The following is a 27,643-nucleotide window of genomic DNA, read 5'->3' as shown; positions in this document are numbered from 1 at the left end:
TAACTGGGGGATTTCTAGCAGTATTGCTGCTCCTCCACTCCCCCAGTGGCTTATCCTTGAGGAGCCTGAGAAAAGACTTGGAAAAAAAATGGACAAGGTGGCAAATGGGGAGGCACACAGACAGGAAGTGGGTGTAATTTCCTCAGGAAGCTATCAGAACCATTTCCTGTATGACCTATCAGATGCGAAGAGAGAGAGGAAGCGAGACAGAAAAGAGATGAGAATGAGTGAGACATTTTGAAAAGAAAAAAAAAAGTTGGTGCCCACAAGTGTTTCCGCATGAAACATGGTTGTCAAAACTGAATCAAACAAACCTCCGGTCCCGCTCATCTCTTAGTTCACATGGGAACCAGATAAGGAAGTTAATGCAGTGCATAAATGAAACCCAGTGTTGAACAAATGAGGAACAGAACTCAAATGATAATGGTGTGAATAGGGGCAAATGGCCTTAAATTACAGGGCCTGGCTACACATTGTGCTCTGACTTGCAGCTAAAACATATTCAAAATATTTTTTTCCAACATTATATATATTTAAAATAAAAGCTAAATAAGACACTTAGACATATCAGACCGATCTCAAAATCTGGTTGATTGTTTGGTCAATATGCTCTCATCCAATTAAATTCCCATTGGCGAGACAACAGCAGGCACTGCTACAATAGCTTTTCATGACTAACTCATTGAGCAGCAGGAGAAACAAGCTGCTTCTGAAGAACACTCCCAAGTTTTCACAACTGTGGACTTACTCAAACCTTATTATGAAAACTAGCTTGATTACATTTTCTGAAGATTTGCTTAGACTTGGCTCCAAACTGACGCCACATCAAATAAGACAGCAGTGTGGCTGCATTTTGTTAAATCTACTGTGCAAAAAGTCAAGTTTGGACTTTCCAGTAGTTGTTATATCACAACGCTGCTACCAACAAAAGCCTGACATCTAAAACTGGTAACCTGACTTTCCTGTATTAGGTCTAGTCATCTCTTGTGGTTAACACTTAAGGCCAAATGTGGCCACATAACAAAGGTAGCGGCTCGCTTATCAAAATGTAAAATTGGCCGGATATGAAAAATTATTTAATAAGTTGCACATTCTTCAAATGTACCCACTTATGCAGCACAACCATTTAACTGTTTAAAGAGCAGGCATGGCTTCAGTGGATCAGGATTTTTCTTTTGTTAACTACACACATGTTAAAAAAAAACCTCCCAAAAAATGATTATATGTATTACATATATCCTGTTTTAGTGATCTTGGAATCTAAAGCTCTTGAATAACTAAGAAAGCAAGAAACCAAACAAAACAAAAAACAAACTGTGGCTATAAGCACCAGTATATAGTTTATACTGACCTTATGGAAGACAGAAGAAGTAAAACCAGTGGTCTGGTAAGGAAGGAGGTGAAGGTGGAGGAGGAGGAGGAGAGGGAGTGTGGAGCAGAAATTAAAAAAAAGAAAGAAAGAAGGGACACACTTCAACAGGAAATTAAGAACAAGGCTGCCACGATGGAAAAACAGAGAAAACAGGCAATGGAAACATAAATGTGAAACACCCTGGAAAGAGTAGCAAGCATGTAAGTACTGAGAAACACTGTTAAGAGCATGGCCCTGCACCTGAAGGCCTACAGAGTATACATCTGCTCTTCAGCAAGTATAAACAAGCACGCACACTAGATTCTTCCAACCTTGACCAAATGGTTTTAGCTGCAGCTGGCAGAGCTGACAGTAAGCTAGCACCTTAGGATAAACAAAACCAAAGGGAACTCTTGACTGTAGAGCATGTGCTGTGTGTTGGGATGTCAAGTCCACACAGATGTTTAGATTAACAACTTAGCCGACAGCCGGCTCTATAAAGAAAATAACTCAACAGTTTTAAAGTCTTTCAGCTCATCATCACATTATCTTTGAATGTTTAGCCAGCACAAAATTGATGTGGCAACACATAAAGCCCCGATGTTGTGTTTATACATCTTTATACTTAATAAGCATCCTGTGGTCACAAAAAGGTCACAGTAAGATCCATAGGAATTTGGACACATTCTTTTGTAATTTTGTGTCTGTGCACCATCACAGTTGATTTAAAAATCAAACAGTTAAGATTTGATTGAAGTGCAGACCTTCAGCTTGAATTTTTGGTGTTTAACAAAAGTATCGCATTATACACATTTTTATATATAAGCCCTATTTTTATAGGCTCAAAAGTAATTGGACATCTAACTGACAAGCCATGGCCAGCTGACAAAACAAAGACAAGATTCAACTTGTATTTGGCATCTTTTTACCGAAACTCTCAAAGCGATGTTGATGAAAGCGAGGGAGGCTGTCATTAGGCTGAATAAACAAAATAAACCTATCAGAGAGATAACAAAAACTTGAGGAGTGGCCATATCAACAATCTGGTACATTCTTAAATAGAAGGAATGCACTGGCCAGCTCAGGAACACCAAACAGCATGAAAGACCACAGATGACAACTGAAATGGAGGATCACTAATCCTTTCCCAGCATCTAACCAACTCAAGCCTTGAATTAAAACATAAAGTTTGCATTCCAACCACATCAGGTTCAAACCTATGGACATGATGGCATATAAATCGAACATCCACAAGTATGAAAAAGTGCAGGCCTAAATGCACATGCACTGAAAGGCTATGGGTTGGGCTGGAAGGAAGGAGCAGGGTTTGAGCAGAACACGTGTGAGGTGTAAAATGCCTCAGTGCAGTACAAAGAGAATGTTATTTAATTTGTATGACTCATGGGCATTACTCCTGCAGAGATCAGCTCAAAGACATAGGAAACAAACATATCTGATTAAAAGTCATATTCTCAGCAATAAGACATTTCAGGATAAGTAGTCCTGATGTGACTGAATGTCACATTATGAATGTTGTGTGAGATAAAAGGGCAACAGAACAGAAGTCTGAGCATTACATGAGGGCAAAGTTATCCTTGAAACCTTGTCACTAGGCAGGGAATGAGCAAAAAACAAAAAAAGGCTACCTGTGACATAATTATGTTGCACAGCAGCGTGCATGCACAGGGGAAGTCGGTGCATCAGTGCATGCGCAATAAGAGAGTGGCTCATCAGCACTGAAGAGGTAAGACTGCCTTTTCTCCTCCTCTGCATTACCACAGCTTTCGTCTACCATTCATTTTTTTCCCCTCTGTGACTTTCATCTCTCTAAGTATATATTACTTTCTTCTCCTCTACCTCTGGCGTTAAACAAAGTGGCCCCTTTTACACTCACTTCTAAAACAGCCAGTGCATTCATAGCTAGTAGACAAGGGTCAATTATGTAATTCAACAACCATTACGTAGTGGCTAAAATAAGATTATGGCCAACAGAGCGGGCAAAGCACAGGCAGATTTTTTTCTTCATTGCTTCACAAGATCCTACAGTGACCTTTATCTGGACAAAACCTCTGCAAAGAATCAATGACCTTCTTTTCATATGGTTTTAGTTGAGCAGATTCAGAGGTTTTTAATGATGCTGGACAGAACCCCCCAACCAACTCTCAGCGCAATACTCCTCAGTGTTTGTTAGTTTAAAGAGGTTAACAAGGCATCCCATATAACGAGAGCTATAACCTCCCCTCCATGTCCTCATGCACACATATTCATGAAGGCTTAACAGACGTTTGATTCATTTTCTTGTCGCTCCTCAGAGCTAAAGCATACTTCACTTTCCTACTCTCATAACCCTCAACTCCAAGCCAAAAACGCCCCATCCCCTCTCTCTCGCCTTATCCCCATATAGAGGTCACTGGCTTCATGGAAACAGTTGATAGGCTGAGGCAAATCGACTGGCATGGATTGGCAGTTCACAGTGAACCTCTAGCTTGTCCTAACTGCTTCCATGTGTGTGTGTGTGTGTGTGTGTGTGTGTGTGTGTGTGTGTGTGTGTGTGTGTGTGTGTGTGTGTGTGTGTGTGTGTGTGTGTGTGTGTGTGTGTGTGTGTGGAGCAGTAATTGCTAAAAACCAAACACAGACATCTCTGATTAGCATTTTCGGACCAAAACAACTCCCGACTAATTCACAAGTCTGTTGCGTGCATTAGTGTGTCCACTGTAGGTTCGTTTGCTGCTGATTTTAAGACTATACCAAACAAAGCCAGAAATGCCAGGGAACAGGATGAATATTTCTGGAAGGAATTTAGCCTGCCCAGATTCAAAGCTTCTGAGGTTAACATTGCCAAAAAATGCTTGTGTACTTGCACACAGGCGCACCTTGGTTCAGGATGCTTCAAACATCATTCTCATGGTTGGCAATGAAGATTTTTCTAAGAACACAGTTATTCAAGTGTGAATTGATATGTCAATATTATTGACAGTTATCAATATAAAAACTTAAAGCAAACACTGACTGACAATACATTTGGGAGGCTATAGCCAGTAGCATTCCAAGTAATGAAATACACATGTTGAGAAATAATATTTCTCAAAGTGTGCCTGCAGTTTAAAAAAAAAAAATGAAAAAAAAAAAAATGAAAAGAGTGCAGCAGGACTGCAAATATCCCCACAGGCTTCTTTCTTGTCAAAATCCGGTCTCCAAATTAGTTACAAGTCATTCAGCTAGAGATTATGGTTCTTGTGCCTTTTTTAAAGACACAGATGCCAATATTCACTGGCTCCAATTTTGCCAACAGAAATAATTTCCTTCTTTCACATATGCACTGTAGCCTTGAACCTTTCTAAACATTACCCAACTAACATTACATGTTAGTTTCCTAGTAAGAAGCTTGTGTGATGTCCAACTGAACCAATGTGAGACTGGCATAGGTAAATTTTCTGGTGAACCGCAATGAGAAAATGGTTGTCTGGTGTGCTATGATCCGCACGACCAATGCCCTTGTCTAAACCAAATGGAAGAATCTGCAGAACTGTGACTGGATATTTAGTGGATTATCTCACGCTGTATGCTACCTCTAAAAAAGTGTAACTTGGGTCATATTTTGATCCGATTCTCTTACTATACAGAGCTCTTACATTAAAAGACTGCTGGCAAAATAACCTTTGAAATACATCAACTCCAACTTTGGAGAAAGGTTTCCATTTTTCACTGCTAGGACTGCAGTGAAAAATGGAAACACTGGATGGAAAAACTGGAGCACAGTATAGAGAGCACCCCCAAAGCGGCCAACCATAGTGAAATAATGCACTTCTTTTTAAATTTTTATAGACCATACATTAAACTGATTATTGAATTATTCATTACTGAAAATTGACCTGTCTCCAAAGATTTTTTACCACATTGTAAACACAACCAAAGGAATGAATGATGATGATATCACAATAAATGAAGGAAATTTTAAAAGCTACAAAAAGCAAAAATGTGAATTGTGAAAATACAACCAGATACAATGGTTAGCTAGTCATTGGGGCTGGTTTAGTTAAGATATAACTAAACCAGCCCCACAGCTCTGTGTTATTAACTAGAGCTGCATGTATAGAGCCACCAATGTATCAGTCGGCCGATGCACTCCAATGATTTTAACTTTTGCTAATCTAGCAGTGTTAATTTTGACAGTTTTTTTTTTTTTTAATTTAGTTTTAGTCATAACCTTTTGACTAAAACTCATAATTTGGGCATCTAAATTATTTTCTAAATTTAAATTGTAAATGTTTGTTGTCTTTTTCTGGTGACAGTGGCTCCACTCAGTTTACAAAGCAGCATCTTTCCCTTCACATCAGCTGTGAAATTTCTGCTCTTCCTCCCAAGCGTTGACATTTTGCTGTGTTTTCTTGAGAAACCACCACCTCTGCCCCCACCTCCACCTTGTTTGTCGGCGGCATATCAGATGTGTGCATCTAGCTTTACTGCACAAAGATATTACTTCTGATTGGATCACTTTCAAACTTGTCCCGCCTTTCTATACAGCCAAATTAGTTTAGTTGCATTTTTATTAGTTGAGGAAAGTGTTGACACATTTCATCATAATTTTTGCCTTTGTGCATTAGTTTTTATTTAGCTATTGTCTTGTCTTGCATTGTCAGGAAAAAAAATGACGACAACTATTGGTCAATGAAATCAACACAGGTATGTGGATGTTAAAACCCTCATAAATTCAAATTTAAAAAGTAAATAAGAGATGGAAGAAACACCCTTCAGTAATATTATAAGAGTTGATGTTGCATAGTTTGTCCTCAAAAGGGCAACTTCGCTGATGGAAACACAAGTGTTTGGAACACCACAAACACAACAACAACCTGATCCCGGCAGAGTTGGAAAGAGTGTAAAGGAATAAATAAATGTTTATCTTTCATGTGTATGAAAGAAGAAAAAAAAACATCGGCTGATATAAAATAATATCTCATTCTTTAAATCTCTAAATATCGGTGTCAGTCTCCTGTATCAGTTGGGCTCTGTCATTAACAAAACAACAAATTAATATTTCATTTTTTAAATATTTCCAATTAACAAACAATGCTATACTATAACACTCCTAATAATAGGAACACTTAGTTGCAATGCTACTACTTTTATCAGGGGCCTATTTTTAAGGTCGATAGATAAAGCTCTAAGAATAAGCTCCATGTATTAGGAGAGGTATCTGAATTATTTTCGGTATGTCACAATAATAATCTTCCAGTGTACCGGTACTTCACAAGGAATGCTTCAAGTTCAGAGCCACATTTCTGTGTGTGAAAACTATCCAACTACCTAGCCAGCATAAAAGACGAATCCCTCATCCTCTCCTCTTGCTTTTTCTGGGGTTTCTCTTTTTAATTTTTCCCTTGAACATGTATGAAGCTGTAAGGCTAAATGTGCACCAAACATCACAGTTAAAAGTAATACATTATGTAGGGTAGACTAGCAGTGGAACAGTGTAATCAAAATATAAATATAGAAGTTGCCATTATTTAAAATGACAATGGAAATGATGACTTATTGTATAACACAGGATGAGCGATTGTTTGTAAAGAGCTGTGTGCTAACACACAGTCAACACACTGTCTCCACACACTTGACTGGAGGACCTTTCACCCCACCAAGCCCCCACCATCTTTCACTCCTCGAGAGTAAACATAAGAGTGGAGTCTGGTCTCGCTTTTTCCACTCTGACCCTCAAATGAAAGAGCTCATTCTCTGCTTCTTCACTCCCTCACCCCCTGTCACATCGGCCTTCCAGCCAGCCCGTCTGACTCACATTTGGACAGATAGATGCAAGTCTTTCCATTTTCTTTCTTTTTCATACGAGACGCTTAAGCTCCTGGAGACAAGGCTGAAATTGCACAAAAAACTCCTATCATCAGTCAGAAAGCTCATAAGGATTCGTGCTGCATTCATTTTGAAATCAAAAGGGCTGCTTCATTTGCAGCGGGACATCACTGCTGCACACATATGACTCATAAGTTGCAAATCCACTTCGAGCACATGCAGTTTGAGCAGAACATAAATGACAGCAGAGGGAAGACGGAACTTAACAGGTGAGAAAAACAAAAACAAAAACAGACAAGCCAAGTAAAAACACAGAAGAAGCCCAGAACAGATACATTCTGGTCTATGCTGGAAAGCCATAATGACACATGAATAATGTATTACTCAATTAAAGGGGAACTCCCACATGTAGGCCACATAGGCACCATAAATACTCATAGAAACATACTGCTCGCTCTCTATTACGCTCTTTCTTATTTTCTGACACATATGCGCTATTACAATGATGGATGCTCATATTAATCATGAGCATATATGCAAATGATTCAGCGGAGGCAAAAGCTCACAACGTGAGACTGGTCTAAACATTTCCTTTCAGCGAGCACTGATAACCCCTAATAATATGGTCAACCTGTAAGCACTGCAGCCCAACCCACCTACTGTTCAAATCCTTTGTTTGCAAGAGACTGCCAATCAGAAGACAGTCAGAAATAGATAGGTCCTGAAATGTGTTGCTCAGGGGTGGATGTAGAGAGAGAGACTGCACTGAAGCCCAGTACAAGACGACACGACTTTAGTCTGAACTGTGAATCACGCAAAGCTACACAAGCAAAGTCCAAGAATAAAAATATGATGTTGCAAAGTGCCTCCTTTTTCTCTTTATGCAAATGCAACAAAAAGGTACAGGTACAATTTCACAACCGTGCAAAAACAACAACAACAAAAACTATGCAAAGAAGCTACAACATTATATCTATGCAGCCAACAAATCTGTGCTGTTATTGCTGTATGAGAGATCCATGCAAACCAATGCAGAAGTAGTTACAATGACACAATAGTGTTGTGCCTTGATCAGAGGTCATATGTTGCGGTTTCACAAAAACTCACGTCACACGCGCCGAAGAGCATGAGCACCTTCCTGTTCACCATCTCACACAGTTGTTTGGAACTTCACCCCACCTCACCTAGTGAGCTCATTCAGGAGGAATCAGGAGATTTCTGACTCACAAAGAGAATAGCAGGGAGTCCACTCCATCTCTCATTATCTGCTGACTGTTTGTCAGACTATCTTCAGCCAGAGAAGAATACCTGTGCTCCCTTTGAAGTCAGAGCCCAAGTACAGTAAATTATCATTGTGCTAGCAATACACCACCAGGCCCTTAGGACAGCTGCTGGCTGTTCCACTGAAAGTGCATTACCCGTCATTCCAGTTGTTTGGTATCGTTCACATAGGCTAAACAACAACTGAAAATGGCTCACTGTAGCGATATCCTGAGTTTATCTTCCTCCTCACTAAGAAAGAGGGGATATGGCTGAGTTTATGTAGGTCTAAAACAATAGAGAGTGGAAGAAAGAGAGGGAGAGAGCAGTGCAGCAACTCAGATTAAATAGCCAACACTCCTTTAAAAGGAAGAGAAGGTAGCCTTTGGGCTCCAGACAAGCCTGCACTTGTAAAATGTAGCGAGAGAAAGATGACAAGTGCAGTGCACCTCTAGTCTAACAGAGCGTAACAGGAAGTGGCAGAGCCTGCTTCACATGGGGCCTCTGGGGTGCAGCGGCTGACTGGGAACAAGTCACAGTCTCTAAAACCGCCAGCTCCAATGCCCTTACCACACAGGCAGAGTCAAATAATGGGCAATAAGCATCATCAAAATTTAGGGTGATTCTAAGGTGGCTTTGACTGAGCTCATGATTGGTGACTTTAAAAAAAAGCCTGGATAAACTGCCCTGACAACTTGTTTAAAAGCAACCGTTTTTCTTTGAGGACTAATTACTAACTTACAGCTTACTGGCATACACAGCCCACACTACCCTAGCATCCTCTGTCTAGGGTAGCATGAGATACTGAAGCTGTACTAGATGCACCACTAGATGTACAGTAATTATAGTTTCCTGTGAGCACAGGAAACTGTTGCCTGTTTTGCACAGGCAATGCACTTGGTGAGAGAAAAAACATCACCACTGGCAATCAATTACATACAGACACTAATTATTGAACTTTGTCTGCATTGAGACCCCCAGTCTATAGGCCGATCTGATAAGTGAGTTATATAGAAACAGGAAGCAAAGGGGGAGGGGGGGGGAAACTGGGAGGGATAAGACAGATGCTACTTTTCATGTTGTGGGAAAAAAGTGTCGACAAATAAATGAGAGGAAAACAGAGGAATTGATCTGGTAGTGGTTTCCTAAGCCTCTATAATGTGCTGAGAGTATTTTTTGTATGTGTGTGTATACTTGCATCACAGGCTGGATATAATAAAAACATTTATGAGGTAAAATACACACAGGTTCACACTGTATAGCTGTAACAACCAGATTACCCATATGATACATTTCATAAAGATACTATTTCAAAGAAGATAAGAAAAAAATACATAAAAATTCTCAAGGTCACAAGCTATAAACTTCCCACTGACTAGCTCAATACAAAGCATAACTCCATTTGAGAATATTAAAGTGATTTGTAGTTTGGGCTAAACCGAAACTGAGGACAGTCGTATAAAATTTCGATGGCTTTGCCAAAAAATACACAAAGACAAGTTTGCTACCTTAAGTTTTTTTTTTTCTTTTTTCTTTCCCCTGTTACTCCCATGCCTTTGTTAAACAAGTTCACAAAATAAACCTGTGGCTATCCCAGTGCTAATGAAAATGGCCAAAATGTTGAATAAAATCGTCTGCAGATGGGCTTTGATCGCACAGAACGAGATGTCGTGCAGTGAGCCGAGTACAGCATTCCTGTATGCGGACGCTATCGTCTGCCGCTCTGGCTGTATGGGGGGGAAGCCAGCGCCAACAAATAGCCAAAAACCACTCAAACTATAGCACTGAAACCCGTAAAAGTCCAAAAGCGTGATAATGTTCACAAGCATGTGAACATTATGAATGGTGTACTTACCCGTAAATACAGAGAAACCGACAGGCGAGACGTCTAAGAGGTTTCCTGTTCGAAGTTGCCGTGTGTCAGTGGGAAGAAAAAAAATAACATTGTACGCGGAAGTACACATAAAAAAAAACTGAGTGATTAACCGCGAGGGGGGGGAAGTTACAGTGTACCGCTTCGAAATTATCGAGTACGCAATAAATAAAAGTGGCAATATTATAACTTTTTGTCAATTTACGTGTGTTTTAAGGTTTGAATGTTATATAAAAACGTAACAGTAACCCCTACAAACGGCTTGTTTCCGCACTGTGTTACACAGTAACCTGTCCCCATTAAGAACCTACTCTCTGCAACACAAGAGAATTTTATTAGCACGGTGTTTATGGACCCTTTATATTTGTGTAAACACGAATTCGCTTACTACCATTTAGAAATATCTAGACGAGATACCCAAAAAGTGTTATTAACACAATACAAAATGAAACCCTTCCTCTGTCTATTGTTTACTTAGCCAGTCCGCTACTTACATGAAACCTGTTAAACCCATTCGTCTTCAGTTTTCTTTTATAATTAATGTTGCAGCAAAAACAAAACAGTTTTTTCTTTCTAAAAATGTGTATTATGTTCTGAACAAAGACCGACAGTGTAAAGCATAAATTATTGATATGTAGGATGGTGTCAATCTCTGTATCTGCTTAGAAAAAAATTATCTTCACTACTGCGAAGCTAAGAAATCAGAAATGTCTGAAGGAACTATGTCTGCGGGAAATTAAGTATTAATATGAATTATTTATATTTTACAGGCTTGAACTCTCAAAAAACTTTTCTCCCTGGTTTTCTCGATGCTTCACTTATTTTCCAGCCTTCTGGCGCCGCACTGTGGAGAAATATGATAACGACCAGGCAACAAATCTACACCTAACGATATGTGTGTGTGTGTGTGTGTGTGTGTGTGTGTGTGTGTGTGTGTGTGTGTGTGTGTGTGTGTGTGTGTGTGTGTGTGTGTATTGACTGACTGAATGAATATTTAAGTATTTATTTTTGCTCTACATTGAGATTTTTTGACCCTGAGATAAAAAGGGCAAACGTTCCAAATACATCTAACAATAAAGATTTAGAAGATTTGTTTTTTTTTTCTTACATTAAGGCAACTGTTTCTTGTAACATGAGTAAAGTGTTTACATATACAAATATAATGTCTGATTAATATGCACTGTGTTACATAAATAAAAAAAATGTAGCAAAATAAACCCTTAAATGTGTATTTGGGAATTTTTTGTGTCACTAGTCTGAAAGAACACATTGTAGATGCAAACAATGTCTCCAAATTGACCTCTAAATCATTAATACATGTCTCTACCTGTACTGTGTCAGCTTATAAATTCTCTTTGACCTTTAAATCTTTTTCCAGGTTGACAAACTTCTTTGAAAATTAATTTAATCTCTCCCTGGATTAACGTAGAAAAGTAGTGAGGCCTAAGCGCTTGGTGACAAATGATGTACACATGACGTGGATGCCACATATACATTAAATGATCTGAACTTTAATGATGATGTTACTATTTTCTGTTGCACACCTTTCTAAAAGACTCACCCTCTATGTCTGCAGCCCCACTCCTTGTGTATTTGTCAAACAAATTTAGTTACAGTTGATAATGACAATTGCAAATGTTTTGTCTAGTGAGTACCAGTGATCATCACAAGCACAGTGACGTTTCTTGTTTGATAGTGAGGTGTTTTTTCTTTAAAATATTTTTCACATGCTGACTGAGCTTAAGTGCGAGTAATAAATTCCTCTCTGTAATACTAAGAGGTTCATTGAAAGTGCCTCAGTATGATTTGTGCTATTACGCAATGCTTTATAAATTCCCCCTTTTTTTGTAGATGGCAAACAAACAGTTTTAAAATTTTACATTCCCTGAATGGAATATGTTTCCTATCATTAAGTGGCATATATAAAACATCCTAACAATCATCTTAAAACATTAAAATATACATCAAAATGGTGATAACAACTTCTGCATGTGTAATTGTAATGTCTCATTTGTCTGCATTTTGCCAGCTTGTAAAAGCCAATCTAAAAGAAAAGCAGGTAAACAATTAGTTAAACACAACAGAAAGTAACAGAAAGTTTGGGCAGAGATCTCTAAATGTAAACAAGATTTAATTATTTATAGGAAAAGAAAAGTTCAGATTAAATTGGCATGGTGTGCAATTACTGTGCTTTTTCAGTTTAAGAGACACTTTTCATGGACTTTTCACCAATGCATAAAAAAATCAAATCATTATTGGTGTCAATATAATATAATATAATATAATATAATATAATATTATATAATATAATATAATATAATATAATATAATATAATATAATATTTCTTTTCACTGACCTGAATTCCACAGATTGTGTCAGAATTGTGATGTATGAAGCACCGTATTTTTTAAATCTTTTCAACAACACAGTCAACAGTCCGCTATCCAGAATAATATTTATTGCTTTTGAAGATATTACTCTTTTTCTTCTTTTTGCACTTTCCATTTTTCCTCTTTACAGTAAAACAAAGAAAGATGACAGGTAAAACCACTGCACTGTCATTTCTGGATGTGTACACACATACACACACACACACGAGGAAATAGTATTTACAGCTGTTAGTGTTCTTCCTGTGGAGGTGACTGGAGGCCTTTCCTGGAGCAACTCAACAAACATAGAGTTTTACATTAACTTTACAATAGAGCTTTCACAAATAATCGGTATACTGCCACTGTTTGACAAACCATCGGCATAAAGGCTATGAAACTGTACAATATGATTCACTGTTCACTCCACGCTGAGAAACAGGGCTGTAGAAAGGATGTTGGTCATAAGATCTGGGGAGAGGAAAGGTACAGTTTTTTTTGTAAGTATTCCCTCCCACCACTGTTTAGTGTCCTCAAGCAAAACAAATTGCTCTGCTGCTGGCATGGACAAAAAGAATCGATTGAAAAATAATCAAAACAGATTTTGGGGGGAGGATTTAAAGAAGAAAATGCAAAGACCAATATTATTCACATTAGATTAATTACAGTACAGGAACATTGGGTGAATGCTAACTAGAAAAATAAGTCTGCCGGCATGTTTTTGAACCCAAAGGGTTTGTACACTGGGCATCTGGCAAGAACAAAATGACCAAAGGGCACAATTAACTGGGGTTGAGGAAATCAGAGACAAATCCCAACGTGAGCTCAGTCCTCAACATTAAAAAAAAGTCTTCAGAGTGCAGATCTTCTGCCATTAATAATTTCAATTTTGATACACCTAAGCTTATAATTTTCCAACATGTTTAAATACTGAATAAAATCACAACAATACAGCTAAATCTTATCATAGTGAATTATAATTAAATGTCATGTACGCCATATTAAAATATATACAGAAATATTCATACAAATTCTAGATTGGTCCAGCTCCTTCCTGCTCTCTTTTTCTTTCCTGTTAGAAAATGTGCACCAAGACAAAGTAAATACGCACAGACTGTCACAGTTAGCACTATTGAACAGATGGATTGTTAACATTTAAATTAACCCACAATAAACAATATATATATTTTAAAAAACAGTGCAAAATGAACTCAGGGCAGTAGCTTCACTCACACACTTGCAGTTCTTTGAAAACGACATTGAGTGAAAGGACCACTAGGTGGCAGTATTTGACCATGTCTTAAAAGCCACAGTAATTATTTATAGTCTAAATCTGTAGAATTACAGGACAAATCTGTAAAATTGGATCGATCTGAGCATCATTTGTTGTTCTGTTAGTTTAGGGATGTTGTTTGTTAATGTTTGTCAAGGCAGGAATTGCTGTGTTGTAATTTCCCACCTCGATGCCTTCTTTCGTAGCTCAGCTGCAGACAGCAAATTGTAGACTAGTGCTGGCAATGCATAAAGCAAATCTACAAACCATTTGGTGCGAGAGATCAAAATAAAAAGGACGAGACAGCCGACACTCTAAAAACTGTACACCCCATATATTCTAAGATGAATGAATCAGTAGTGTAATGGACTGCTGGCAAGCTCAAAACTTGCACAGCAAACAGGAAAACTGCAGTTTTAGAAGTAAAAGAAGTTAACTGCCATTCCTGGAAAAGGGCTGGAAAAGATCTGATGATTTAAAGTGGAAAATTCATCTCAGAGAAACAAAAGGAGAGAAAAAGAGAGTTATCAGACCATAGACTGGCAAGATGGAGGACACATCAGAAAATGTCTTAGCTGTGTATCAGTTTGAGAGTCTCTGTCTCCCTGTGTCTTTCATGCAGAGCCATGGAAGGTGAGAGTGACCTAGGCAGGGATGGGGGAGGAGGAGTAATGGGCATCAGGCTCTTCAGTGGATGTGGGGACACTGGTGGAGGAAGAGAGGAGATGGGAGGCAACACGCTTCCTTTCTTCCCATCTAACACAAGCTGTGATCGGTTCGCATGGCTGGATTCCTTCCGAATGCCAAATTCATGCTCATTTTCATTGTCCGAGCTGCAGTCGCTCAGATCTGTTATCTCCAGGTCTGAGTCTGACTCTGGGTCCTGCTTCACCCCTCCTCTTCTCTCTGTGGGGCTCTGCTGGTCTGTCCCAGTCCCAGCTCCTAAGCTGACCGCTCCCAGGCCCAAGGTCAAGCCGAGACCCGGAGGATTGGGCTCCACCCTTTCTCCCAGTGTCGCCCCGCTGCCAATGTCTGTCCGACCCATCGACAGGCTGCCCTGGTACGGCGGCAGGCAGAGTCTGGCCGGCTGACCACCCGCTGTGCCATTTGTCCCGCCAGTTTGCCCCGTTGCTCCCCTCTCACCCCCACCTGCCTCTCCAGGCGGGAGCAGGGAGGAGAAGGGGTGAGGCAGCTGTGAAAGGCTGCTCTGCAAGGGGTTGGGGTAAAACTGGGAGGGGTAGAGGGAGCCAGGGGGCAGTTTTGGGCAGTTGTTGAGAGAGAAGGCCCCTGGGAGGTAGGGATTGAAGCCCCAGGGGTAGTCAAAGGGTGGGTTGCGAGGGTACGGGCCCAGCAGGGACGGGGGTTTTGAATAGCACGGTGCACCTAGGACAGAGAAAATCCAGAGATGGAGGTTAGCTCTCAGAAGGGGCAAAGGTTTCCTGACATACAACATCCAAGAATGTTCACTAATTATAGTCAGTGGTATTAGCAATTCTAATCAGGAGCCACAGGGGCTAATTCTGGCACGGCTGCTTTCAACACAAAACCTGATGGTTCATTTATGCATGCCGGTACTGTGTAGTACACCCACTTCACACCGCTGCAAACCAGATGTGAACACAAAGATTCTCCACTGCAGTGAAAAACAATTAAGAAGAGTTCCCGTCTTCCAAACGGCTTATCATTTCTTTGTATATTTAAAAGAAAAGAAATATGTGAAGTGACTCTGCTTCTGTTTTGATTGCGCATCATTGCGGTGAAACCAGTCACACTGTTGAAAATTCTCACTGAGAAATAATGTCGACATTTGTCCCCGCAATGCTCTGACATGTCATGATATCATTTCAAATTAAGCAAAAAACACTTATGGTGCAGCAAATTGCGTTGCGTATTTGAATTCAATCACTTGAAAACAGAACGAGGGGGCAAATTTGAGATGATGCAGGAATGCAATTTTAATGAACAAACAAACGCATTGCCTCTCAACCTAGTCTACTTCCTTCCAAATGACAACCGACTCAAAGATTCTCTCTCTGCTGCACCCTCCACCTCTCTCCCAGCCGTTCTCACTCTCTTTTTCTCTTTCACTCTGTTATTTACTATGCAGGGCTAATTTGACAGTGGTGAAGTCTCTGCGTGCTGGGCCAGGAGTAGCTGGCAGACACATGAATATTGAATCAGTCAGGCAGGCCTCACTTGCTTATGAAAACACAGTAATGGGCGCCCACAGGCCACAAACTGAAGCCTGCACCCTCAATTAGGGCCTTCCTGCCTGGGAAGGGATTAGGACAGCGGGGACACATGGGAGGGAGAGGAGGGTGAGAAGGGAAGAAGGGGGGAATAGGACCTGAGGACAAACAGAATAGGGAGGAGGGAGAGGGTGCCGGTTCTGGGATGAGAATTGCATCTGTGTGTGAGTGAGTCTGTTTACACACTACCTCTCGAGCTCTGCAGATTCGTATACCTTCTTATGCGTGTGCAGAGATTGCAAATGAAATGCATTTGTGCATGCGTGCCATCAGTCAAGCAAACAATGACACTTCCGTGCTGTGTTTGGTTGAACTCACTTTCTGAGATAGAAGGGGACAAATGTGAACAGTTGCGCTGAAAAAGTGGATGATTTCTCCAGCCCTCGACTTGTGTCTCACTACAGCTGACATGCATAATTCACCAGCTAACCTGGGCTTTCTCACCTGGAGCACAGTCTCACTGTAGACTGCTATGGGACAGCAATCTCTCTTATTTCCTTTAACAATAAATGTTCATGCCTCACTGTATCCTCATTTCTCTCTCTGCTCAACTTACATTGCTACCTTCTCCTCCTCCCTTTGTTTGTACACTGCCAATCATACACTTTATATATATATATATAAGTGTATTTTTCTTCATGCAATAGAGGAAGACCGGCATGTATCTGACCAACTTTGTCATTCTCTCTGCTCACCTGAACTTAGGAAAGGAAATGAGTCCAGTCTCAGTTTGTCCCCTTCAGGTCCTGGTGCTGTGGTCCCCCGATCGAAAAGGGAAGTTCCTCTGCTGGTGTCTGGCAAACGAGGAAACAAGGACTGTATGGCCTGAGCGGCAGAAAGAGACACAAGCAAAGAGTAGAAAAGGAGGTTAGAGATGAGTTTGTACCATGAAATAATAATAATAAAAAAAGCTTGCGTACATATTCCTACAAATCTGCCTTTATGATGCTGCTGCACTTTGCTGGGTAAAGTCATATGTTGACAGCAGCACCCTGCAGAGTGTGATGCAAACAGTGACACAGTCGCAGCAAGGACAGGATAAAAAGGGAAGCCATGGGACTTGGGGTAAAAAAAAACGGGAGGCAGGAGGACGCACGGGCTCAGAGACTCAAAGGGAGGAAAAGTACAGAGTCAAATGGAGACCAATGATTAAGATTGTGGGCACAAAGGATAAATGAAAAGAAGAAAGAGGGATTGTGGGCCAGCTTGTGTAAAGGGACACAGGACGAATAGCAGTGAGATGTGAGAGAATGACATCCATTTAGAAGTAGGGCAGCTGTGTGCGTGTCAGTGAGTGCGTAGATTTTTTTCTGTCTAAAATTTGCAAAGAAGAGGTAAAATAAGTGGAACAGATTAATCTTAGGAATCAAGGGGACACGGGGGGATTTCTTTTCCCCCCTAGCGTGATTGCGGATCAGTAGTATCTGTCACCCTGCAGCCCCAAGTTTGAAAGGTGAGACTGTACTCCCAAGCTGCGAGATCTGCGTTGCTTAACAAACCGCATTAATGACCCGCCATTGATCTGATCTGACGCGACCCCTTTGCTTTCTATTTCTTTCATTTTCAATCGATGACAGATGGATACGCCATAGGAGACAGGGATGAGAGAAAGAGGGGATAACGTCTTCTTTTGTTTTAAGGGCAAGTTAAAACCGTCCCCCCTCCACGGTCTCCTTCAGAGCTCGCGTCTCCTTATCCCCATCTTAAGGACGGCACAGACAATTGATGAATGATTCTCTCTTACTGTACTTTCAAGTTACTTGTACTTTCTAGGACATTAGTCATCTAAAATAAAATTATCTGCACACCAGCACTTATACCCAAGTCAAAAAAATAGCCTTCTTCATCAATTTGTGCAGCCACATCTATAATTTAGTGTAGAATCTGAAACGCAGAAATTGATTTTTTTTCCATTAAAAAGAAAGAAAGAAAAATCTCTAAATATCTTATAAACACAAGTAAAGTCATAACATTATTTTTTTTTAACCAAATTAGGACATTTTTGTTTACGCCTCCATCTTTTTTTGTGTTCTGACACATTTTATCTCTGTAAAAATTTTACAATCTCTTAGGGCAAATAATAATCAAACTGTAGTCTATTATGACCCCCATTAGACAGAGTGAATAAAAGATAGCTACGATGAATACCACCATTCTTTTGCAAAAAAGGGGGAATGCACAGCAGGTGCCTGAGAAATATAACAGCTCGAGTTGAATGGTTTTCAGTTACCTGAATTAAATTTTTGTTGATAAAAATTTAAGGAAGCAGAGTGCGGTGTCCTGCTATATTTCATCCTTTTTCTTTGTTTAAAGTTTGGCTTTTTTAAATTCCCTCTGTTTTAAAATGTTAGTTCTTTTTATTACCTGCTATAGAGACACAATTTGAACATACATAGGTATGATTTCTCACATTATTCACACAATTTTCTATTTATATGCTACTAAATCTACTACTTGCATACAGCATATATCCTTTTACCCATCCACCCCCTCTCACAAACCCTCCATCCTACCCTGTGTACCTCTGGGCTGCAGTCTGGTGTGGTGGAGCCCCCGTTGAAATGGTTCTGGGCAAGGAAGAAGGGCGAGCTGGCCATGTCCAGGATGGGGTAGTTCACCAGCACAACCTTACTGAAGTTAAACTTGTAGGTGAAACGCTTCCCTTTGGTTTTGTGCAAAATACGCTTGTTGTAGTAATACCTGCAAAGGAGCGGGAGAGAATATTGATGGAGGGATGGAGTGAAGTGATAAACGAAAAAGGAAGAGGAAAAGGAAAAGAGGTGGGAAGGATTAATATAATACACATCAAGGTTTTGTGTTTCATCACTATAAGTAAAGTATAAACAACTTCAGTGCTGTGAGGCAAGAGCTGTGCTGATTTCCCAGTGTTTTTATTCATCTCCTCCTTTCTCAAATCAATTCATGTCTGGCTGCCTCTATTCAATACAATATGGTTTTGTAAAGTGAATTTTATATTCAGCAATTATCAACCCCCCCCCCCCCCCCCCGCCTCAAAACCCCCCAAAATCTAAATTCGTTTGAACCTCTCACACAGAAATACTACACAAGAAGTAAATGTTCCTTTCATTATGCACAGGACTATTTATCAATTGAAGAAATAATGTGAGCATCACGTTACACTATCAGATGAGCTCGAGACTTTTTTGTTTCCAGAAAATTAGAAATTTGTCGGAATGACACCATTTGACATGACACCAAAAGACATCACCGTTTCCAATAGCAAAGCACATTCACAAAGAGGTGGGACAGCAAGAGCGGTCTCCATGGTAACGACCCCCAGTGTCTCCCGCTGGGCATGTCAGGTCGTCATCGTACCAGTTTCCTTTGCCACCCACAGAGGTGTCACAATGTACAATCTGCCAGGATGCCACGTTGATCGGCAGCAAAGGAAAAACATGGAGCCATCTGGCCCAGGTAAAAGCTGAGTGCTCAGGTGGAGGAGCGTAGGGGGTGGGGGCGAAGTGGGATGCGACAAATTAAAAAACCTGCAGATGTCTTATTGTGAAATACAAGTTTAAATCTGGTTTCCTTGTGGACTTTTTGGACTCCTTTGTGAGTGCAGCCACAGTGAGCGTGCTAAACACAGAATTCATGAGACAACCTCAGCATTAAATAGTGGTGAGCTCATTATGCAGGCACACTATATCAACAAACACAGCAGCGTGTACATATCTGCATGTATCCACACTGGCTGAGCCCAGTGCAATGATGTGTACATGTTTTGCTTTGCGTGGCAATTGTGCCATGGCCCTTAATTGAGCAATTAAGTAAGGCTAATTAAGAAGGCTAATTGTGGCCCCAGCCAATTTATAACAATTAAACTCTGACGACAGTCCCCATTAACGAGAGGCCGAAGGAAAGCAGAGGGAGGGGGTGGGGTAGGGGAACAAGTTGGGTAGTGGGTATTTGCATAAGAAGATTGTGTGTGACTGGCTGGGGGTGTAAACTGCTGAAGGTATGGAGTGTGGCATTGTTTTAATCACCTTCAGCAAGTTCAGTGTCGAGTAGTTTTGCTGTTCTGAAAAAGTCCAATTTCACACTGGGGCTTAATTTTGAAATCCCTATTGAATTTTTTATTTGGCAGCTCAATGGTGAACTTTCCATTAGGATGTCCAGAGATAAGGAGAAATTGAGGGTATTGACGTTCCCCAGGAAAAATCCCACCTTTATCTTTCCATTTTTGCCAACATGGAAAAGAGAGATGTTAAGTGGGGATTAAATCCAACAAGAGTAAACAATTTATGGAAACCGCAGGGTTGTAGCCTGATTTATCTGATGCAAACAGTGCGGTTGCCTGACATTCAACACATCTCGTATGAACACATACCTCAGAGCCCTGCTCAGTTTGTCATAGTTCATGTGAGGTTTGCATTTCCTTATCCCCCACAGTCGGGCCACCTCGTCTGGGTCCTTGATGACAAACTCCCCGTAGTCTCCCTGCCAGGCTATCACCCCTTGGTACTCTTCCTTCTGCAGGAGCTCTAGGATGAAGTGCCACAGCTGGATCTGTCTGGAGCCGGGGCTCGACTCGGGCTTGTAGGCCCACTCTGGGAAGGCGATCCCTGGGCAAAGGGGAGGAGGAAGAAGCAGGGTGAGGTTCATGCCTGTTTGTCCAGTTGCTCACAGGGAGTGTGTGCATGTGTGTGTGTGTGTCTGGGGGGGGGGGGAGTTCACTGTCTGAATGACTGATGAGTGATGGAGGTGAGGGATGATGTGTTTAATATCACAGCACGTGCCTTGAGCAATGTTAGTCTGAGCTAATGCCCTCTAGCCTCAACAGATTGGTCAGTGGGATGATGACAGCTCACTGGGAGAGATCTGACTGATGCTGCTCAGGTCTGAATTTTAAAAGCCAACTCTATGACCATCAGAGATGAAGTTAAGTAGCTTTTTGACTCAGGCCAAAGTGAATCTGGCACTAACTAGCCTTGTAAATACATTACACATTGAACCAATTACTACCAGAGTCTGAACTTGTTTGGCAAACATGAATGTGTATGGTTAATCTTTTTAAATAGATGAATATTGGGGATGAATTTCAACATGCAATTTTAATAATGAAGTAGCTGCTTCTTAAGTATTTGCTTGTTTTGGCTGTCTGGGTTCACCCGATTTACACATGTGGCTTAGGACTAGATTTAAAGATAAGTTGAAAGATTTTAAATGTTACAAATAAGAACTTTAAGGAGATTTGATGCAGAAAAGCAAGGATGTAATAGTCTCCTGCCTTCATGTCACTAACTTTGATGAGAGTACCGACCTGGCGTCCAGAGGGCGGGCACCGGGGGGAGCAGCAGATCACTGACGCAGTTACAGTCCATGCCTCCACAAAACCTGGAACAAAACAAAAGAGAGAGAAGGCATTAACTTTTACAAATGAAAAACAGAGAATTTTGCAGAGATGTATTTGCTTAAGCCAGTTTCAACTACCCAGCATGTTTATTGCATTTATTACACCAAGTCAGAGTAGAAGAGAGTACATTTTGTTGAAACTGAAGGTATTGCATAAGGGTCTAAAGGCGCAACATGAGTTCAAAATGATACTTTAAATCGATGTGAAATATAGCAAGGTTATGTTTCATATGTCTTTGGTAGAGATCAGGTGTTTGATGGATGTGGCCACCTGAGGCTGTGTCTGATGCAACGTGGTGGACATCCCTATAGTGCATTTATGAACAGGAGGAATTAAATAGACTTTTGAAAACCAACTTGAAAACTGAGCCACATTATACATTAAAACTTGGGTTTTTAAATATATAATAGGACTTGGTTATTTCTTAGTGAAGTTTTAAAAGTATCAAAAAAATCTCATGTACAAAGTTATGTTCGGGGCTATTAGAGGTTAGGTTTAATTGTCTGCCAGATGAGGAAAGTTTCAAAAGGATTTAAAGGGCTATAGTTTTTGGTAAAATGTCTTTCATATCACCTTAGGTATCCTAGGTAAGTCAGGTAAGTACTACAAATAGTGCCAAATTGCATAAAGATTTGAACATACAAGAGTGTCGTTTTATTAGTTGATTGAGTTAGAGCTATTTTAATTGTCGGATGTACTGTTTAGTAGTCACTGCATAGCTGAGTGTGAACAAGCAAAAGCGAGAAAACACTTCACATCTGTACTTGTAATATTAAATTATACCCCCTATAATTATAGTATATGGTTATATAAAACTACACGTTTTTTTTAAAACACACAAAATTGTTGGAATAAAAGTCAGAAATGATGCAGTGAGTCCAGTGAACACGTCCATGTTTAACATCACAAGAAAATAAACTGTCCAAACTATTTAAAAACCTGATTTTGTTTTTACTTCTGTGCATTTAGAAATCTGAAGATTTACAAAAAAACCCCCAAACTTTTATTTTTTCACCCCATCACATCGCTTCATGCTCTGCATTGAATGTTGAATGATACGTGCACGTGTCAGTGAGGTAGGGTAGGCCTTTTTATAATACAAGAGCTTATGATCATAAGGCCTCCTAAATATATTCATATAGACATCTGCTGATGCGAGAAGATGAGGAGATCTTGGTGTTTCTGTGATGAAGAGGGGAACTCTGAGATGGAATCTAGTTTGGATATCACAGTTTCATCAGGGTTGTTTTACAAAGCTCAGATGGAAGAGATAGCCTGCTGCTACACTGGTATCTTTAATGCTGGCCTCTCTATCTCTCCCTTCACTCTCTGCCTCTATTTAATTATGCTCTGTGAATTTTGGATTTTCCCTCCAGCATTGAAATGAAACGTGAATTATTAAGGTGTGTTTGTATAAATTATTATTGCTAACTCCAGGCATTTCTCACTCTCTCACTCTCTGACTCTTTCTGTCTCACGTTCGCTCTCACCCCGCTTCAAGCCTTTGGATTGTGGCCCCGCTCGCTGTCTCCTCTCTCCCCTCCCCTCCCGCTCTTCATCTTCCTTGTTTTCAGTCTGCTCTCTCTGTCTATGAGTGCAGAGCTGACATTAATTCTATTTATTATAATAATCATTATTATTTTTACTCTTATTGTTCCTTTTCTCTCTTTTTTTTGGTCATTAAACTATCTGGAGACTCTGTCTGCACTCATCCCGTGCGACTCATTTTTAGAAAAGGATCAAATATTTTGATTAGACCGTTTACCAGTAGGATATCAAAATACACCCCGCTGTTCACATGTTTGGAGATTTTTGAAAACATTTAAAACTGTCATCTTTCCATGAAAATGTTGACCTCATCTGACAGGAAGGCCGTTGCGAAGATTGGTCTTTACAAAATGAGATATACGTTGTGTTGGAGGTAGCAATCCATAACTTTCCTCTGCCCCGTGGGCTACAGGTCATCAATACTGCATCATCTCTTTCATTTGCCGTATTCTCATGGTCCACGGCATGTATAAGCTCATCTCCTCTGCGGAAAACATATATGTGAGCTCCTGTCTTTCACAGTCTTTCCAACTTCCTCTCATACCACCTACGCATTACCTCAAATCTATACTCTTCCTTCCCTTTTCATATCCAACAGCATATCTATACAGGTGACTCCTCCTTTCCTCTTTCCCACCTCCTTTCTATTCACACACCTATCCACTGTCTTCTCCCCCGCCCTCCCTTCCACTCCACCCTTCTCCCTCTCTTCTGCTCTGTGTGTTTTGCTTCGGCGCAGTAATTTTCCGTTTGATTTCGGAGGTAATGCATTTTTTACAAATCAAAGAGGAAGCCAGGCTACCCCCCCCTTCTCCTCCTCCTCCTCCTCCTCCCCTCACTCTCTCCCTTTCTCTCTCTCTCCCTCCCTCCCACCTCTTCTTCTTTCCCTCCCTGCCCAGTCTCCCGTTCTCGCCCCCCCCCTCGGCCCCCCAGGCCAGAGAGGAGATAAAGGAGCCCCCATCATTTCCTTGTTAGTTTTGATTTGGGCAGCACAGGGCTTTCAAGTTCCCCCCATCACCCCCAGAAACATTATAACTAGCAGCCCAGGGAATACTGCTCCTCATACGCACACACTCGAACACACACATGCATGCACAGACTGTCAGATACAGACACTCGCAGATTGTAAGGGATTGTGCATGCACAGTAAACACAGTCTCAAGCAGATATGGCACAAATACGCAGGCATTCAGGTAGCCGTCGCACACACACTGTACGACGCAGCACACAAAGTAAGACATGGAGCCCATAGATATTGACTGAATCAATATCGGCACACTAACACAGATCTCACCGAGCTGAAAAAGAGAATGCACTTTGTTTACTAAAGATTCTGGTTTACTGATAGAGAGATGTGGGCAGAAAAAACACTGCTTTATTTGGACAAAGAGACACAGAGTCCAAACAAAGGACCCCTCTCCCACAAAAGGTCACCTGTGAAACCCAGCGTGGATGATGGATCACACGGCTACCGGTGACAATAGTAAGCACACTCAATAGATTCACTAAGTTACTTCACACAATCACATCTTCACAAAAACACCTCAGCTGTGTTCCTACACATAATCTGAAGTGTAGGCCTGCACTAGATCTAGCAAATGGATCATTACTGCTGGAAAATCTCTGGTGTGTTGATGATTCAGAGGCTTTTCTATAGTTTAACGCTTGAAAGAGTGCACTTTGTTTTTTGTGACTTTAGGACACAACAACATTGCAGGGATACACAAACTTCCTGTGTCATGGCTGAAAGGTTAAAGGTTTCTGCTGTTGTCACTGCTCAACATGTAAACCTCAGAAATCCCTCCACATTTGCTCTCTGTACTTACTTTTAGCCATTTTCAAAGCCTTAGAGAGTGAAAATTATGGACAAAGTCCCTCAAAATTCATACAGTATAAGAAATTAAGCTGTCTGCTAGCAAACCCACAGTGCAAGGTACTATACTGTTATACTGCTCGCTGCAGATTTAATAATGATTGGAGAGGAGATAAAATGCATTTTTCACTCAGTTTATTTCTCTTCTTCTTGAATTTCACACAGTGCAAATAAAGTTCAGTCACTTCCTATAAATAACCTTTCAGTCATGTAATGCCAAACCTGTTTTGATCATTGGAAAACTGCTTTGGAAAAAAAGGACAATAGGACAAGCAGATGGGTCTTCTAAAGACAAACTCCTACATCAACGAGAGCAATCGTTTCCATCTATTGTAACTGACGAGGGACAAAGTCCAAAGAAAGAAAGATGAAAATTACTACAGTGTTGCAATGACCAAATTGGTATGTTTGCATCATGTTCAGGTAAACGTGTGCGTGAACCATCCTTCTTTCAGCAGTAAACTGAAACTTGTATTTTCTCAACTGATGAACTTCCTGTGACCTCTCGACTTTCTTGCCCAAGTGGGGACTAAGAGTAAGAAAAGGACTGAAAAAGCATATCCAAGAGTCAGGATTGGACCAGTCCCACTGAGTTTTAAGAGGTCAGTCTCGCCACAAAGGTCACAGATTTGTATTTGTAACTTTTGCATGTATCTCCCAAACATCAACTCTGTAACAATGTTGCTAAAGTAAAGGCAGAACTGGCATACTTGTGACGCCAAGGTTAGTAGGACACTGACGGGAGTGAAAAGAAACCAGTGTGAGGGATATACTGTAGTACAAACTACGTTTTGAAATTCTGCAGAGTGACTGGGGTAGAGCGAGGAAGGAGGGCAGCCTGACATTCAGGCAACATTATGTCTCCAGTGCTGTCTAAAGAAGGAAAGAGTGATGGGTCACGATATAAAAAGATAGAAAAATGTGAGAGGCATGAAAAGTCTGGCCTCTCCCGCTTTCTTTTTCCACTAGATGAAAAGGACTCTGTACATCTGTCTCATCTTCCTTTTTTTGGTTGCCCCTGAAAAAGGCCCGACTGAAAACTCTCTCTCTCTCTTCCTTTCACTCTGCTTGCCTCTCTCCTGCTATCTCTGTCTTTCTCTCTCTGTTCCTCTCCCTGGTTAGCTCTGACACACTGGTCAGCCTCAGGGTGGAAGAACAGAGGGACTCTGCTATGGGTTTGTTAGAGGAGATGGAAAGAAGGAGAGAGGAGAAATGAGGAGAGAGACAGAAGAGAGAAGAAGGAGGAGGAGAGGAGGAAAGGGGGTTGGTCAGGAAGAGGGAATGTTGAAGAGAAAAGTCAACACAGAATTAAATTCTATCCATACACTGGGCTATAAACCTTCTTATTTAGCTTAAGTTCCATCTTAATTACCAAAAAAACATTCTTTATATGATTTTTAAAAATAATATTTAGTTACATCTTAAAATATCAAGCTACAAATTTTGTTTTGAAGCCCAAATATGCATCTCATCTACATCTTGTTTGAGCATCCAATTAAAAAGGTTCTTTGGATTTTGTATGTGACAAACAAAAAGTTCTACGTGCTTTTTCAAACTAAGACAAACAATGACTGAAACCTTGCCATCAACAAAATTAACTTCCCCTTTACATAACGAAAAAAAGAGTCAACCTCAGCATCCCAAAGACTCTCAAAACTTCACAAGTTAAAAATTTGGTCTCAATTACTAGGTTTTTCAGACAATTTGACCTGTTCGCAGGATATTACACACTCGATGAATCATAAAACATTAAAACCATCACTGGTTGTTTTTTTTAAATTATTGATATTTATTTTTTTTGTTCTGCATTTCATGTTGTACATTAAGGTTTTCACTTTTACCATTTAAGCTTTGAATCTGTGAAAATCCATAAAAAATGAAAAAAGATTACATTTTAATCACTGAAACTGCGCAGATAACCACAGCAATACTGATCATGTTGCAACTTATAGCCGCTAGATTTCCCCACAATCCCTCCTTTGTACCTTACACACCCATCACACTGCAATGTGAAAGAGTGAGAAATCAGTGCAGTCACTATAATAGGAGCAGGCAGCGGTGCAGCAGCATCAGTGTATTTAACCAAGACATATCGTTACAGGAGTACTGGCTGAATCTAGTTGTTCTCCCACAGAGCACCCATTACTCCACACTGCAGGGGCAAAGCTAATACTGAGTCCTTCACACTGAGACAGGCTATCATCTGACAGGACTGCCCGGCCAGAATATCATCCAGTGAAATGTACTTTGAAAGATACAGTAGAGCAGCGGTACAAGATGTGACAACAGAGGCAGGGAGTAATAGGGCAGAGAAATATTAAAGTCCATATCTGAAAACTTAAGAAACATAATTTCACACTGAACTGTTTGGTTCACGGCTTAAGGGATAAGGCTGGGTTTAGAATTTGCATCAAGTTCCTAAATCTATGAATACATAGCTTAAAGTCAACGCTGAGCACAGATACCCCTGCTGAAAATATGAGTGCTTTAAAATGAGTAAGAGCTTTATGTGTTCTTTCATGAGTTGAGCTTTGGAGATTTTACTACATTATAACACTACTTTAAGTCACAGAGTAACACCAGGAGTGTGTGAGAGGGATTGACTGTAATAAATGAAGTGTTAGCAGAAAAAATATGTTAAAAGGTCGAATATCATGGCTCGTTTCTTGG

The 27,643-nt window shown here is 40.5% G+C and overlaps 2 protein-coding genes across 9 annotated transcripts in view; both read right to left on the bottom strand.

Moving 5' to 3' along the window:
* Nucleotides 1-10,536, bottom strand: part of arhgef1 (Rho guanine nucleotide exchange factor (GEF) 1) — a 39,591-nt gene extending 29,055 nt beyond the window's left edge. For 6 of the 7 annotated variants that reach the window (XM_026183711.2, XM_026183716.2, XM_026183718.2 and 3 more), the window contains exon 1: nucleotides 10,272-10,536. The gene's annotated coding sequence lies outside the window, so the exon portion shown is untranslated. The remainder of the gene's footprint in view (nucleotides 1-10,271) is intronic. The other variant, XM_080308422.1, reaches the window with a different exon arrangement.
* Nucleotides 10,537-12,733: 2,197 nt separating this feature from the next.
* Nucleotides 12,734-27,643, bottom strand: part of erfl1 (Ets2 repressor factor like 1) — a 48,863-nt gene continuing 33,953 nt past the window's right edge. For both annotated transcript variants that reach the window (XM_080308034.1, XM_026186026.2), the window contains exons 3-7: nucleotides 21,460-21,533; nucleotides 20,527-20,761; nucleotides 18,701-18,878; nucleotides 16,874-17,003; nucleotides 12,734-15,312 (exon numbers count right to left, since the gene is read on the bottom strand). In XM_080308034.1, coding sequence (XP_080164160.1) covers nucleotides 14,501-15,312; nucleotides 16,874-17,003; nucleotides 18,701-18,878; nucleotides 20,527-20,761; nucleotides 21,460-21,520 — 1,416 coding nt within the window. In that variant the 5' untranslated portion in view covers nucleotides 21,521-21,533 and the 3' untranslated portion in view covers nucleotides 12,734-14,500. The remainder of the gene's footprint in view (nucleotides 15,313-16,873; nucleotides 17,004-18,700; nucleotides 18,879-20,526; nucleotides 20,762-21,459; nucleotides 21,534-27,643) is intronic.

This window comes from Astatotilapia calliptera, chromosome 11 (genome assembly GCF_964374335.1).
Source record: "Astatotilapia calliptera chromosome 11, fAstCal68.1, whole genome shotgun sequence".
Lineage (NCBI taxonomy): Eukaryota > Metazoa > Chordata > Actinopteri > Cichliformes > Cichlidae > Astatotilapia > Astatotilapia calliptera.
The sequence above is the reverse complement of the archived record's forward strand: the minus strand, read 5'-3'. Positions and strand labels throughout refer to the sequence as shown.